At 29.3% G+C, this 16,011-nt stretch overlaps 1 protein-coding gene, 3 long non-coding RNA genes and 1 pseudogene across 4 annotated transcripts; 2 read left to right on the top strand and 3 right to left on the bottom strand.

Moving 5' to 3' along the window:
• The first annotated feature begins 14 nt into the window (after positions 1-14).
• Positions 15-3,411, top strand: LOC101209223 (NADPH-dependent aldo-keto reductase, chloroplastic). The gene is made up of 5 exons (XM_004146873.3): positions 15-139; positions 248-426; positions 800-1,046; positions 2,790-2,969; positions 3,077-3,411. Exons 1-5 carry the CDS (start codon positions 17-19, stop codon positions 3,302-3,304), a joined length of 957 nt encoding a protein of 318 aa, XP_004146921.1. The 5' UTR covers positions 15-16; the 3' UTR covers positions 3,305-3,411.
• A 428-nt stretch (positions 3,412-3,839) lies between these two features.
• LOC101216018 lies at positions 3,840-4,754 on the top strand (annotated as a pseudogene).
• A 1,278-nt stretch (positions 4,755-6,032) lies between these two features.
• Positions 6,033-6,571, bottom strand: LOC116403500. Its single transcript, XR_004216277.1, has 2 exons — positions 6,400-6,571; positions 6,033-6,271 (listed from the first exon to the last, which is right to left on the bottom strand). It is a non-coding gene; the product is annotated as an uncharacterized LOC116403500 (long non-coding RNA).
• Positions 6,572-9,356: 2,785 nt separating this feature from the next.
• On the bottom strand, positions 9,357-10,413 carry LOC116403485. Its single transcript, XR_004216253.1, has 2 exons — positions 10,232-10,413; positions 9,357-9,684 (listed from the first exon to the last, which is right to left on the bottom strand). It is a non-coding gene; the product is annotated as an uncharacterized LOC116403485 (long non-coding RNA).
• Positions 10,414-13,273: 2,860 nt separating this feature from the next.
• Positions 13,274-14,211, bottom strand: LOC116403455. The gene is made up of 2 exons (XR_004216207.1): positions 14,082-14,211; positions 13,274-13,623 (listed from the first exon to the last, which is right to left on the bottom strand). It is a non-coding gene; the product is annotated as an uncharacterized LOC116403455 (long non-coding RNA).
• Positions 14,212-16,011: the final 1,800 nt, after the last annotated feature.

Raw genomic sequence — 16,011 nt, 5'->3', positions numbered from 1 at the left:
TTAGAGAGAAAAAATTATGAGATCAAATCAAGTGATCAATTTGAATTGTGGAGTAAAGCTTCCAATTTTTGGATTTGGAACTTTTGCTTATCAAATTGACCCTAATGCCATTGAATCAGCTGTTCATATGGCCATCAAAGTATGGATCATTTGTACTTCTAAACTCTCTTCTCTCTCTCTCTCTCTCTCTCTCTATATATATATATATATTATGTTTTGGTTTTTATTTTGATTTTGATTTTTGCAGATGGGTTATAGGCATTTTGATACAGCAACTATATATGGATCAGAAGGGGCTGTTGGCAAAGCTCTTAATGATGAGTTTTTGAATTATAGAACTTTGGGGAGAGAAGACATTTTTCTTACCTCAAAAGTATGGGGAAGTGACCATCATGATCCTGTTTCAGCATTGAAAACAACACTAAGGTATTGTTATATATATATAGCCTTACCACAATAATTAACATGTAAGTATGAAATTTCAAACTTCCTTTTTTTTCTTTGGGGTTGAACCCTATTCATGAAAATTCAACGGAGAAAGACTTATTTGACCACGACACGATAACACAATTATTAATATTCATTCATATATGTATGTATGAAGGTGAAACCCTAATTTTTTAAAAGAATGTTTTAAATCAATAGAGATGTTATATATATAGGATAAAATTTACTTATTTATCCGTATAAATTTTTTGGTTGTATCAAAATATATGATTTAAATTTTTGGGTTTTGTGTTTGGTTTTAGCCATGGATTATTGGTAATATTTTGTGTGTGTATTATATGTGTTTATATAGGAACATGGGAATGGAATACTTGGATATGTATTTAGTGCATTGGCCATTCAAATTGAAGCCATGGGCATGTTATCCAGTTCCCAAGGAAAGTGATTTTGAGGAAACTTTGGATCTTGAAAGCACTTGGAAAGGAATGGAAAAATGCTTAGAGTTGGGTTTGTGTAGATGCATTGGTGTAAGCAATTTCTCCACCAAAAAACTTGACTCTCTTTTGCAATTTGCTACCATTCCTCCAGCTGTTAATCAGGTTCAATTCTCTCTCTCTCTCTCTCTCTCTCTCACTTCTATTAATGTTATTTAGGTTTGCCAAAAATAATCTCAATTGTTTAGTTAGAAAAGATGAAGATGGTGATATAGAAACTGTTAAAAAGAAGTAATTAAATGTAAAATTTTAAAATAAAAAATAGAAAATAAAAACTAAATAGTTATCAAGGAAACTTAATTAGTTGTTGGTATGCTCTAATACATTTCTTTAATCCACTTCTCAAACAATTTTCAAACAATTAATTAATTAATATGTATTTTATAGTATATGGAAAAGGAATTAGGAAAGTTTGAAGATATATAAACCTCTTATTACCACCCCCAACTAGTAAATAGTTTATTAAGTATATATTACACTTAAAAAAAATATTGTAAAAAGAAAACTAGGGTTAACTCTTGTTTTGGCTCGACAGACTTAAAAAAGTTTATAAAATCATTTTACAATCAACAAGAAAGTAAGTAATAGCAAAACTGTTGAAAATATTTATAAATTATAAAAAAAATATCGATTCTATCTATGATAGACACTGTTTATTAGTGTTTATTTAATATTATTGACAAATAGAAATCTATTAGAGTCTACCAGTAATTATGAACTTTCGCTATAATTTATAAATATTTTAGTTAATTTTGCTATATTTTTTTAAAAAAGTTTGATACCTTCCACTTTTGAAATTAAAATTGGAGTATTAAGGATTAAAATCTATAATCAATCTACTATATTGATATCATTTGAAGAAAGCATACATATATATATAATAAAAAGTCAACCATTTAAGTTTAGTATATATATATAGAAGCCAGGTAGCTAGCATATTAAAATTTGAGATGCAAATTAATTACTATATCTAGCAAATTATTTAGATATTGTGAGTCTTTAAAATTTGTAGGAAGGTATTATTACATATTTGGCACATAATAGCATAATAAGTGAGAGATTAAATCATCAACCATAGAAATTATAATAACATTATTTTGACTTTAGAAGGAAAATAAGTTGATGTCATTTTATTTTAATAAAATAATGTGACGGACTAATTAATGTATCATACTATTAATAACATCATGGAGGCCAAAATTATATATATATATATATATATATATATATACTTGCAAAGAACTATCTCTTGGTTATGTCTTTTAATTTGTTTTTATTCTAAAAAATATGTATAGTGGTGAATTCATAATAGAAGGGAAATACTATCTCAATTCTTAATAGAACAATGTTTTAGAGAAAAAAAAAAAGAAACAACTTTTTTGGATAGCGTTGATTCAAAATTAATCTAATCAACGAGTAAAAATATATTTATTATCTTTTTTAAGATCGAAGAAGATGGTTCAATCATTTATCCTCCTATATTATTCCGTTAAACTTAGAGGTTCATATTAGTTCGATTTGGATATATATATTTCATGCCAAATTGAATCACAAATATATAATTTTGTTTTCGATTTTCTATATACTAAAAACGATTCTCTTTGGTTGTAGATTGTAGATGCAAACTTCAAATTGTGCAAAATTAAACCATAAACTTAAAAAGATCTAATTCTCTTACAATTTTGAAACCCTAATCGAACCAATACAAAAGCTTCATGGATTGGACCGAGGTTTTGGCTTGTGAGCACCCGGTTGCCTAAACTAGTAAAACCCTAATAAGTTAGGAATGAAGAAAAACAATGTTACATATATGTGTAGTTTTGTTTTGAAATGAATGATAATATATAGGTGGAGATGCATCCAATGTGGAGGCAAAAAAAGCTAAGAGAGTATTGTGAAGAGCGTAAAATCCACGTGAGTGCATATTCACCGTTGGGAGGGCCAGGTAATGCATGGGGATCAACGGCTGTGATTGAGAATCCAATCATCAAATCAATTGCTCTCAAACACAATGCAACTCCACCTCAGGTTTTCTTTTCTTTTCAAAAACCAAATACACCCTTAATTCATTATTATTTCTTTTGTCCCCTAAGCTTTTGGATTAATGATTGTTTATTTCTTTATGAATGTTGAAGGTTGCTCTACAATGGGGACTGTTGAAAGGATCAAGTGTGATAGTGAAGAGCTTCAATGAAGATCGTCTTAGAGAGAATTTTGGAGCCCTTGATCTCAAATTGGACGATCAAGATTGCTTGGAAATTGAGAAATTAGAAGAGAAAAAGATTATGAGGGGAGAATATTTTGTAAATGACACAACAAGCCCATACAAAACTATTCAAGATTTGTGGGATGGTGAAATTTGATGTCATTATTATTCCTAAATTATTCACCTCTCTATTGTCTCACTTTCCATATCATATATAAATCCATATCAATCTCAATAATATATATCTCTTCTAAATTCGTATCACTCACTGAAATTTAACTAGTTATCAAGGAGGGGGAAAAAAATTGTGCCGTGAGAAGTAAGCCCCGTTCTGTAGCCCCAAAGGGGCTGAGTGAATAACTGTTAATTTGGCCAATTAACCTTTGGCCCATTGGGCTTTAATGCTCCACACGTGTCTCAGCACCCAATGGGCTCACAAGGCTGAATTCGTTACCGAATCCGTATTTCTACGGGTGACGGCCCGAGGACTTTCCTGAGTTTAACTTCTAGTAGAAGCTTTGACCCGATCACTCTATCCCACGGCAATAATGACTTTTGATAAAACCTATTTATTAAGTAATTCCCTTTCTTTTTTATCCGATGTGGGACAAATTCCAGGTTTCCTAATCTTAATCCAGTGGATTTGGTATCTGGGTGTTGGGTTTCTTCTTTCGATGCATATTGATCCTTGATTTTTGCTCTGTTCGAATGTTGGTGAGAATGTTGTATTGGAAAATGTGTTGATTGATAGAGGGTTGAAGCTTTTAGCCACTGGTTGTCCAAACTTGCGCAAACTGGGGCTTGTTATTGGTGGTAGTGAGTTGGGGTTATTGAATGTGGCTAAGGAATGTGAGCTTTTGCAAGAACTTGAACTGCATAAGTGCAGTGACTGCATTCTCCAAGGAATTGCTGCGTTTGAGAATCTTCAAATACTGAAGTTAATTGGGAGTGTTGATGGGTTCTTTAACTCTTTGGTGACAGATATTGGGATGACTATTGTAGCTCGAGGCTGTAGAAGATTGGTGAAGCTTGAGCTTAGTGGGTGTGAAGGGAGTTTTGGTGGGATTATAGTCATTGGGCAGTGTTGTCAAATGTTGGAGGAATTGACACTTCGTGATCATAGGATGGATGATGGCTGGCTGGCTGGTCTTCCATATTGCGAGAATCTGAAGACTTTGAACATCATGTCGTGTCAGAGGATTGATGCAAATCCTGGTCCGGATGAGTATTTGAGCTCCTGCCCTGCTCTTGAGCGGCTGCATTTGCAAAATTCTCAATTGCGAGATAAAGTAAGTGTAAGGGCTTTATTTATGACATGTTGGCTGCGAGGGAGATTTTGATCCGGAACTGCTGGGGATTAGATGATGACATGTTCAACTTTGCAAATAACTGCTGGTAAGGGATCTTTATGTCTTTGAGAATTTAGTTTAACTGTAAATACTGCTGACCAATTGAAGTAAATAGTAGATGTTGTATTGTACTTGGATGACATTCTTCGTACAATTGATATAAAGGTGCAGTGACATAACTTGAACATGATCTGTTCTATACATTGTACAACTATTTATTATTGGTGTATGATGCATGGTAGGAAGATGTTGCTAGTTGTTGCTCTGTTTATTTTGTCACTGTTCTCGATATGCTTTCTTGTTATCATTTTATAATTGGGTTTCTTTGATTGAAGTTTAATTTCATAGCCCATTTAGGCCAATTTCATTGCATTTCTGAATGAACAGGGCACAAAATCATTTCAGAGTTCAATAACTGATATGCTTTGGGGGACATAGAAAAAAGAACAATTTTATGAAATTGGACTTTGCTTTTCTCCCATTGAAATGAAATTTCCTAGGAATTTAATACAATATTATTTTCTTTCAACAAATTGGAGACTCAACCACAAAAATTCATTTAAGATTTTGACACCTCCAAATTTGGGTACACAAATTGGTTATTTTATTTTATCGTTCCAATTGCACATAATATTACTCATAAAGAATGTAGTAATTTTTTCCATCTTATTTTTCTAACTATTTCCAATAACTGTTATCAATTTTTAGTTTTATTTTAAATCTAAAACTTTAATTTTCAAAGAAACTTGAAACCGAAAAAAGAAACCATTTAAAAATATAGCAATTATATTCAAAACATTACCATTTATAATAATATTTTATAAATAATATAAATATAACAAAATCTGTCAAAATTAAAAGTTTATCACTGATAGACTATATTACAAATATTGGTCTATCATTGATGGATTTTACTATATTTGTAATTTTTTAAAATGTTGCTATATATTTTTAAACACTTTCTATTAAATTTTTACATATCATTTCAATTTAAAATGAATGGGTGAGTGTTGGGTCTTTTGGCAAAATATTAAAAACACAGTTATCTAACATTAAAAAAAATGTTTAGAAAAGTCATGAATTTGTTCAGCTAGAAACAATTTAAGCTAATTTAGTGTGTTAACTCTAATTAAATTCCTTTTGTATTATCTAGTGGGGATAGTGAGAGAAAAGTGCGAGAAACAATAGCTTTGAAAGAGTGATTTTGTAAATAGGGCTAGAAGAGAGAAAATTATTATGTATCATTCTAGTAATCTTCTGCATAATGAAATATTTATCTTTCTTGTCCGTGGTTTTTCTCCAAATTAAAAAGCTTCCGACGTAAATTTTTGTATTTAATTTTAAAATATTCATAAACTTTGAATAAAATAGATAGTCATACCACTGATATTTAAACCTAGTCTTCAAATTAATATGTTACATACTATCGACTTTTAAGATATTGAGGTCTCTATAAACAAACATTTTATGTTCTTTTATAGGTCGATTGGTAACGATAAATTTAAAATTTAATATTATATAATTCTATCACAAGTATAATTTACAACATAATATTGCATTATTCAAAGAGGATGATTACCCATAGTATATAGTTGGATTTAAGCACACATAGAAAACATAAAATATGAAAAACGAGAAACAAGAAACAAGAAAATAAAATACATAACCATAATATGGGTACATAATTAATTACTTATTATATAATCATGATCCTCCTTTGTGTATGTAGTTACCATCGTGAGGATCATCAAATGACAACCTCCTAACTTTGTTGTCTGCAAAAAAAAATTATACAAAAGGAGTTTAAATATCATCATTTAACACTGTCAAACTTTGAGGAAAAAGAAATAAGAATGAAGAAATAAAGTGATAAATATGTTAGAAGAGTAATATGATATCTTACAAAGTTTGGGATTTGTTAGATCTCTTGAGGCACTTGAAGAAGCCAATAGAAGCATAAAAATAATCAACATAACTATTTCCCAACAAAATGCAATCTTCTTCTGCACCATTTTTTCTTTCTAATTAAACTAAGATTATATTCTATTTAATTTGCAATATAATACTTATATTTCTCTTCCAAACTTTGTCTAATGTATTTATACTCATTTTTTCTCATCCAAAACTGAAGACTTTGGCAATTTCGAGGAATTTTTTGATTGAAAGATCCCTTGAATGTTATGTGTGTTCATATTTGTAAAGTCCCATTTACTATATATTTTGGTCTTCTCTTGATAACAAAAATTATTTAGTTTTTAGTTTTTTGGTTTTTGAAAATGGAGAGTGTAATAGTTGAATTCTTAACCAATTTTTTTTTTCTTTCAAATTTTGGATTTAATTTTTTAAATAACTGGTAGACAATAATTAAAAAAGAAACTTTGGAAGTGAAAATAATATTGTCTATAGGCTTAGTTTTTAAAAAATAAAAGCAAAAAACAAAAATAAAAATTGGTTACCAAATGGAGTGTTCATTTTTAGTTTTTAATTTTTGGAAATTGTGCTCATTTTTTAATTTCTTATTTGGTGATTTTTCATATTTAAATTCTGAGCTAACCTACAAGAACAAAAATGAGCTTTTGGTTTTTGATATTTAAATTAGGTTTATAAATACTTATCTCATGCCTAAGGTGATTTTGCCATATACTTTCTATTGATTAATATTTTAAAAAATTTATGCAAGTTTTGAAAACTTAAAAAAAAAATTGTTTAGAAAGTTTATTTTTATTTGAAAATTTTAACTAAGAAGCTTAGATATAAATATTTTCAATACAATGGAGAAGAAATAAAGCTATTGCCTTTCATTTAAAAATAAATAATGTGTAAGAAAATTATTTTTAACAGTAAAATTATTGAAAATATTTTTTAAATATTTATAAGTTTTACCTTTAATTAATGATAAACTATCATAAGTTGGCTCTCATTTTTCCTATATTTGAAAACATCTATTCATGAAGTAGAGTGGTTGGATTTGGAAAATATATAGATTAGAAAAATTGAAAATTATTGTGGCATGTGGAAAATAGAATATTAAAAGATTTGAAAAAGAACCCATTTGAATTAATGTGGCATTTGGAATACAGAATAGAAAATTTGGAAGTTCTGTTGAGTGATGTAGAATTGAACAAATATATTTTTCTTTGGACCAAATTATAAATGAAAAAACCAATAACCACACATTTGTTTTACATTTTTATTTATTATTATTTTCCTAAAATCAAAATGATGAACTCCAAGTTCTGTCTCTCTCAGTCTAACAATAGACTGACTTGTGGAAAAAATGGATGTAGAAATTAATTATATTAAATATGGTGTACACATTGTTTATTTGGATTCTTTATTTGTTTTACTTTAAAATCTAATCGTGTTATTAATGAAGTAGTTTTGCATAAAGTTGAAAAAAAAGTGTAAAATATCAACTTACATTACTCATGCATATCATATCATAATATGTTCTATATGCACAATGTTCATAACAATACTTATAGAGATTTCATTACAAGAAAAAAAAAAAAACAAGTACATATTATCGTATAGAGACTCGAAAACACATCATGTTTATATTTACGAGATAACTTTCGTAAAAAAAGTCTTTCAATACTTTGCTAAGTAAAATACCACGTATAAGTAACCCAATTACCTTTTATGAAAAACCTTGAAAAAGAAAAATATTCAGAAAACAAAATTGAAGACTAGAAACAAATTAATAAGGGAAAAATATTAAAGTTTTCTTATCTTTTATTGATTTTTTTTAATGGGATGAGTTTAATTATTTCTTTTCTAAACCAAGTAAATAAAATAGGTAGGGGTTTCTAAAAAAAATAAAATAAAGAAAAACTAAAATTGAATAATAAATAGTTAATTAGGGTTTTAGTGAAAGATAATGGCGACCTGGATTTGAATTTTCAGTTTTCACCAACTTCCTTTAAGCATGTATTCATATTTGAACCCAAAAGAGAATTAATTGGTCATAAGTTCTTTGAAAATTATGACTCTTTTTTTCAAGGGGTTGGAAAAAATTTCTGCTGCAATTTTGGACACATACAAGCTACCTCAGTGTTTTGGACTATTTGATCGAAGCTTTTCTCTGATTATTATGTTAGTTCTATTGCTTTAAGTATCAATACTTCTATATGAAGGTCGTAACGTAAATTATAAGCTATAACATAAAGGTCGTCCCACTAGTTATGTGACGTTTCATTTGTATGTAATTACGTAACCTAAAGTATTTGCTGAGTTACTCACTATTTTTTAATAACATTTTTCAGATTAGAGACAAGAAATACTTCTCGATAGTGAAATATTTTAAGATCATGATCATAAGATCTTAAAATATTTGTATCAACTTTTATTTAATTGGTCTTGACAAAGTGTTTGTTGATCTAGGACGTTCGTCAATCAATCACATTTATTGAGGATTAATCTCCTAAATTAATTAATCATCTAAACCAATTTAAAAGAAAATATAAAAGTTATTAGCTAACACAAGTTTTTATCTTGAAATCAATTGACATTAAAACAAACAACTTTTTATTATTTAAAACATTGTTATCTCCATTTTTCAAGCATGAGATCAATTAATATATTAATATTTATAATTGAAGTAATTAAGATATGATAAATTATTAAATAAATTATTAAAAATACATTATCTATAAAATTTCAAACTTGAGTGCATTCATGGGCGATCGAAATATTATACTTCAAAACATCAATTTTGAAAACAATAATATGAAACACAAATTACCTTTCATCTCGATTTTTTTTCTTTTATTTTAAAAGTAGTCTCTTCTATCAAGAAATTAGTAATCGTAGTTTTTGAGTCACGCTAAACTTTTGAACAATAACCACGTCATGAACTAACAACAATTAAAAGTATATTCATAAGATCGAAAGTTTAAATTTTCATTCGACGAGTCACGATTAAGTACAACACCAACCTAACTTGCACATGACCGCTATGCTTATACAAATACAAATTTTGAAAAAAGATATTTTGGGATGCACACGAGTGCATCCCAACTACACCCAAGTTAATTTCTTATTTTAATTGTATGGAAATAACAAGTCATAGAAATTCTAGTTAAAACAAAAGAAAAGAAAGAAAGTCGGTGTTATACTCGAATGTTTCCATCCCATGGTTCATCATCTGCTGTTTGTGGAGGATTGTTAATCTCATCACGCTTCACATCTGTACAAAATCAACAACAATTTCTTTACGCTGCGTTTTACAATTATTTTGATCTTGTTTGATAACCATTTCGTTTTTTAATTTTGTTTCTAAGAAGTTAAGTCTATTTTCTTTCATTTTTTTATTATAATTTGTATAAAACCTCGAGTAAAAAGAGTACAATTTTACATCTTAACCCAAATTCTAAAAACAAATTAAAACAAACTTTCAAAAACCGTATAACAATTTGAAAATTAATTTATATACTGATAGTTTTTTTCTTATGAAATTTAATTAAGATTAGAAAATTATTAAGAAAAGTTTAAAAAATTATTTCAAAAACAGAAAATTAAAATAGTTATCACCTTTTTAAATTTCTTGAATTCTATATACATAAAATGCATATAGATTTAGAATGATACTAGATTCTATATACATAAAATGCACTTTTTCAAAATTTCTTGTACTATATATTTAGAATGACTTTTAAGTACTCTTAAAATATAATCTCAATCCCGCTCAAAAGATATCACATCAACATTAAATGTGATACAAGAGAGTAACTTACTAGCGAGATGAGGCATAGAGAGCAAGTTTCTTGTGGCAACATTATTGGAGGCAAAGATGATGGTAACTAAGATGAGCATTATTAGTTTGCATAGAACATTATTGGAAGCCATAGCTGTGTAGAGCACCAAGCTTGATTTCAACGGCTTATATATAAGAAGAAATAAGGTTTGTAACTTTCTTAGCTTCCTCCTTCGATAATTGATTTGACTCAAAAATTGTAAATCAAGGTTTCAGAGGCCAGAATATTGTCAAGTCAATGCACATGTCCTTTTATATACACAAGGACATTGCTTTTCAACTTTGGCTGCTTTCAAACCATTCTCTTTAGACTGGGAACCCTACTCCTTTTCCAATAACCCTAGTGGGAACATCATTTCCCGAGTTGTAACCAATCCTTGTTATATAAAAATATGACTTAAAGAGTCGCGGTTGATCCATTCTTGATCATCGTTTTCCAAGTTTTAGTGAGTTCATTTCATTTTACCACTCAATATTGTTTTAGAATGGCGGATTGTAAATTACATTAAATACATGTTCGATGTTTAGATTTCACTGAGTTTCTGTTGTGCCTTTAGTTCTTTATATGGAGTTAATTTTGTTCGTTACTATTGTGCTTTTCAACACAATGAACTAGAAATAAAGCTTTAAAATGCATGTTGCGTTTTATTTAAGTAAGAAAATTGTTTTAAATAGTACAACTATGAAAAGTATTTATGAATGGTAGAAATTTTTTATTTTCAATTAGTTGAATAAACGGTGTTGAATTGGTTCATTTCCTATATTCTAAAACATCATATCCTACTATCAATCAAGTTAGAGTTTTGGAGTTTGAAAACAGATTAGAAAAATTGAAAATTATTGTGGCATGTGGAAAACAGAATAGAAGATTTGAAAAAGAACCCATTTGAATTAATGTGGCATTTGGAATATAGAATAGAAAATTTGGAAGTTCTGTTGAGTGACGTAGAATTGAACAAATATATTTTTCTTTGGACCAAATTATAAATGAAAAAACCAATAACCACACATTTGTTTTACATTTTTATTTATTATTATTTTCCTAAAATCAAAATAATGGACTCCAAGTTCTGTCTCAATCAGTCTAACTATAGACCGACTTGTGGAAAAAATGGATGTAGAAATTAATAATATTAAATATGGTGTACACATTGTTTATTTGGATTCTTTATTTATTTTAATTTAAAATCTAATCTTGTTGTTAATAAAGTAATTTTGCATAAAGTAAAAGAAAAAGTGTAAAATATATCATATCATAATATGTTTTATATATGCACAATATTCATAGAATGTAAAACAAAACAATGGTTACGAGAGATTTCATTATAAAAAAAAATACATATTGTCGTAGAGACTCGAAAACATATCATATTTATATACTTATGTGAGAACTTTCATGAATAAATCTTTCACTACTTTGCTCAAAGTCATTACGAAGTAAACGATATTAAAAATTAGAAACGAATTAATAAGGAAAAATATTAGAAGTTTTCTTTATCTTTTGATTGATTTTTTTTTTTAACAGGATGAGTTTCATTATTATTTTTATCTAAACCAAGTAAATAAAAATAGGTAGGGGTTTCTGAAAAAAAGTAAATAAAGAAAAACTAAAATTGAATAATAAATAGTTAATTAGGGTTTTAGTGAAAGATAATGGCGACGTGGATTTGAATATTCATATTTGAACCCAAAAGAGAATTGGTCATAAGTTCTTTGAAAATTATGACTCTTTTTTCCAAATACAAATCTCTCTCTCATGTCATCAAATTTATATTTTACCAATTGATCTTTTTCATATACGAAAGGTTTGTATAAGTTTAGTCACAAACTTTTGAGATTTGTGATCTATTTGTATTAAATAAATTTCCATTTTTATCTCGAAATTAACTAGTTGAAAGAAAAAATTACAAATAACATAGGAAAATGAAGTTTGTATTAAAGAAACAAATATGTCGACAATTAGATCGAGACGCATATATTTCACTTTCTTCAAGGAGATTCAAGTGCTCTATGGTATGTTTCTTATATCTTTTTTTATATATCAATTATTAGTAATATATAATTAAATTGGTTTTCAACCACCAACGTAAGTTTTTGGTTGAATTGGTGATCACTTAAGATGATCAGAACAGGTAGTTCATAGAGGTATTTTGTTTTTCTTATAGTGAAATTTTACGTCGAGTGTATATAATAATAATACATTGTTTAGAAAAATTCTGCTGCAATTTGGACCATATGACTTGAAAGAAATAACAGAATTTTCAAGGGGTTGGAAAAAATTTCTGGTGCGATTTTGGACGACATACAAGCTACCTTGGTGTTTTGGACTAGTAGATCGAAGCTTTTCTCTAATTATTGTGCTAGTTCTATTGCTTTAAGTATCAATACTTCTATACGAAGGTCGTAACGTAAAATATAAGCTATAGCATGAAGGTCGTGCCACTAGTTATATGACAAATCATTTGTATGTATTTAATTTCGTAACCTAAATTATTTGCTGAGTTACTCATCATTTTTTAATAATATTTTTCAGGTAAAGACAAGAACATACAAAAATCTTAAAATACTTCAATAGTAAAATATTTTAAGACCACGATAACATCTTAAAATATTTGTTTAAACTCTTATTTAGTTGGTCGATAAAGGTTGTGTTGATTTAAGAAAAATTATTTTAGGTTTAAAGGGTCACAAGTACTATCTTTTAAACCAATTTAAAAGAAAATGTAAGGGTTATTAGTTAACCTGGGTTTTTATCTCAAAATCAATTGACATTAAGATGAACAACTTCTTTATTGTCTAAAAAATTGTGCCCTCGATTTTTCAAATATGGAATCAATCAATATATAATTATGATATGGTAAATTATTAAATAGATTCTTGAAAATATATTATCTATAAAATTTCAAACTTGAGTACATTCATATGCGATGAAAATATTATATATTGAAACATCAATTCTCAAAACAATAATATGGAAACACAAACTACCTTTTATAAAAAAATTTGAACAATAACCACGTCATGAACTAACAACAATTAAAAGTATATTCATATTTATCCACAAGATTGAAAGTTTAAATTTTCATTCAACAAGCCACGATCAAGTACAACCAACCTAACTTGCATCGAACCACTATGCTTTCCACCTTTTGACCATACAAATACATATTTCGAAAGAAGATAATATTGTTCATCCCAACTACACTCAAGTTCATTTCTTATTTTAGATGTATGGAAATAACAAGTTATGGAAACGTCTAGTTAAAACAAAAGAAAAGAAAGAAAGGCAGTGTTATCCTCAAACGTTTCCACCCCATGGTCCATCTTTTGGTGGTGTTGGTGGAGAATTGGTCATCTCATCATGATTTACATCTGATCAAAATCAACCACAATTTCTTTACGTTACCTTTTTCAATTATATTGATCTTGTTTGATAACCATTTCATCTTTTGAATTTTTATTAAGTCTATTTTTTTTCTTATTATAATTTGTATAAAATCTTAAGTAGCAAGTACTTTTTTCCATATTGTGAAATTTAATTAAGTATTCAAATATTTTTCGCACAGTTAGAAAATTAAGAAAAGTTTGAAAAATTATTTCAAAAACAGAAAATTAAAAATTAAAGTAGTTATCACCCTTTTAAGTGTTTAGTTCTCATTTTCAATATATATGAATTGATTTAGATTCTATATACATAGTATGTATTTCCAAATTTCTTGTAGTATATTTTAAAATGACTTTTAAGTACACTCTAAAAATAATTTCAATCTGACTGAAAAAACATCAGATTTAAACATTAAGATTCAATGTGATACAAGAGAGTAACTTACGAGCGAGATGAGGCATAGAAAGCAAGTTCCTTGTGGCAAAATTATTGGAGGCAAAGAGGATGGTAACTAAGATGAGCATTATTAGTTTGCATAGAGCATTACTAGAAGCCATAGCGCTGTGTGGAGCACCAAGCTTGATTTCAGTGGCTTATATATAAGAAGAAATATAAGGGTTGTAACTTTCTTAGCTTCTTCCTTCAATAATTGACTTGACTCAAAACTGTAAATCAAAGTTTTAGAGGCCAGAATATTGTCAAGTCAATGCACGTCCCTTTATACATAAGAACATTGCCTTTCAACTTTGGCTGCTTTCGAACCATTCTATTTGGAGCCCAGCCAGATTGAGTGGGAAGGGGAACACTACTCCTTTGCCAATAACCCTAGTGGGAACATCGTTTCCCAAGTTGTAATTAATGCTTGTTCTAAAAATATGACTTAATCGACTCTTTCACGGTTGATCCATTCGAGATCATCGTTTTCCAAGTTCCCAAGTTTTAGTGAGTTCATTTCATTTTACCACTCAATTTTGTTTTAGAATGACGGATTGTAATTTATATTAAATACATGTTTGGTGTTTAGATTTCACTGATTTCACTGAGTTTCTGTTGTGCCTTCAGCTTTTTATATGGGGTTAATTTTGTTCGTTACTACCTATTAGCTCCAAAAGAGTGCTGAAACGGGAGGATTGTGCTGTTTTGTTAGTCGAATTTCAGTTTGAGGTTTTAGACTTGTTGGCAAGTTGGGTTTTTTCCAGAAGTGTTGTCCCATTGTCGAACTGCTCACTGTTAATGTAGCAATCCAAAGCGAAAATATTTCCTCGATGATTATAAACTTGGATTATTTTGACTGTAGGGTTGTTCAGTTCATTGGTAGTCAGTTACGGTCTCACTATGCACTAGAGACAAAATTGAGAACAATGTGATTGCCTTTGTCCCCAATATTATTCAGACCCCACGACCCTGGTGTGTGGATTTGATCAGCTGCTGGTGCTGGGTAGAAATGGATTTGTGGGCTCTCGTATCTGTCAAGAAGCGCTAAATCGTAGTCTTACAGTTGTTAGCCTTAGTAGGTGATTACAATGATTCAAAGAGTCGCAAGGTCGGACCTTGATGCTGTGTCTCTAGAGAGAGAGCTTCCTGATGAGATTGCAACTGAAATTAAATCACTCCTATGAAATCTCAGCAAGAGACTGAGCAAGATATTGTGGAAGAAGTGGATCTGCACCGTGAGTAGAAAATGCAGGAGGCTCCACAAAGCATTGGATTTTGATGAAGAAATAGTCCGACAGGTGATGTTTATGCTCTTCATTATGCCACTGCCTATTGTGACCCTAAGATCATTAAGGAGGTTCTTAACCTAGGGTTAGCAGATCTCAACCTTAGAGGACAAACTGTTCTCCATGTTGCAGCAAGGTGTAAGGATCCTAAAATCATTGTAGCTCTTCTGGACAAGGGAGCCTCTGCATTAGAACCTACAGCTGATGGACAAGCTGCTGTTACAATCTGTCGAAGGTTGACTAGGCCTAGGGATTATAATGAGACGACTCAAAAAGAACAGGAATCTATGCATTGATGTGCTGGAGAGAGAGATGCGTAGAAATTCTTTTTCTAGTGGCATGGAAATGGAAACTCAGATTTCCAATGCTAGACTATCTAGAAAATACAGGTGATATTCTCTTCCTATTTATTTATCTTTACCTATTTTTCCCTCATAAGATAGCTAATACGAGTCTTGCTTTGCCATTACTATTCTAGGAAGGAAAATTCTACAATGTGTTTAAGCTTCTAGAGTCTAGGTCGTCAAGAATGCATATGGCCTCTGAAACATGTAGTTCGTTGTTTTTCTTGTTTATCTTTTCCTAAGATGTCACAAGGTTATGGGCTTTTGGAAAAGAGTGGAAAGATTATATGCTGAACTTCCTGGAGAAAGG

This window comes from Cucumis sativus, chromosome 4 (assembly GCF_000004075.3).
Source record: "Cucumis sativus cultivar 9930 chromosome 4, Cucumber_9930_V3, whole genome shotgun sequence".
Taxonomy (NCBI): Eukaryota; Viridiplantae; Streptophyta; class Magnoliopsida; order Cucurbitales; family Cucurbitaceae; genus Cucumis; species Cucumis sativus.
Note: the sequence above shows the minus strand (reverse complement) of the source record. Positions and strands in the feature narration are given on the sequence as shown.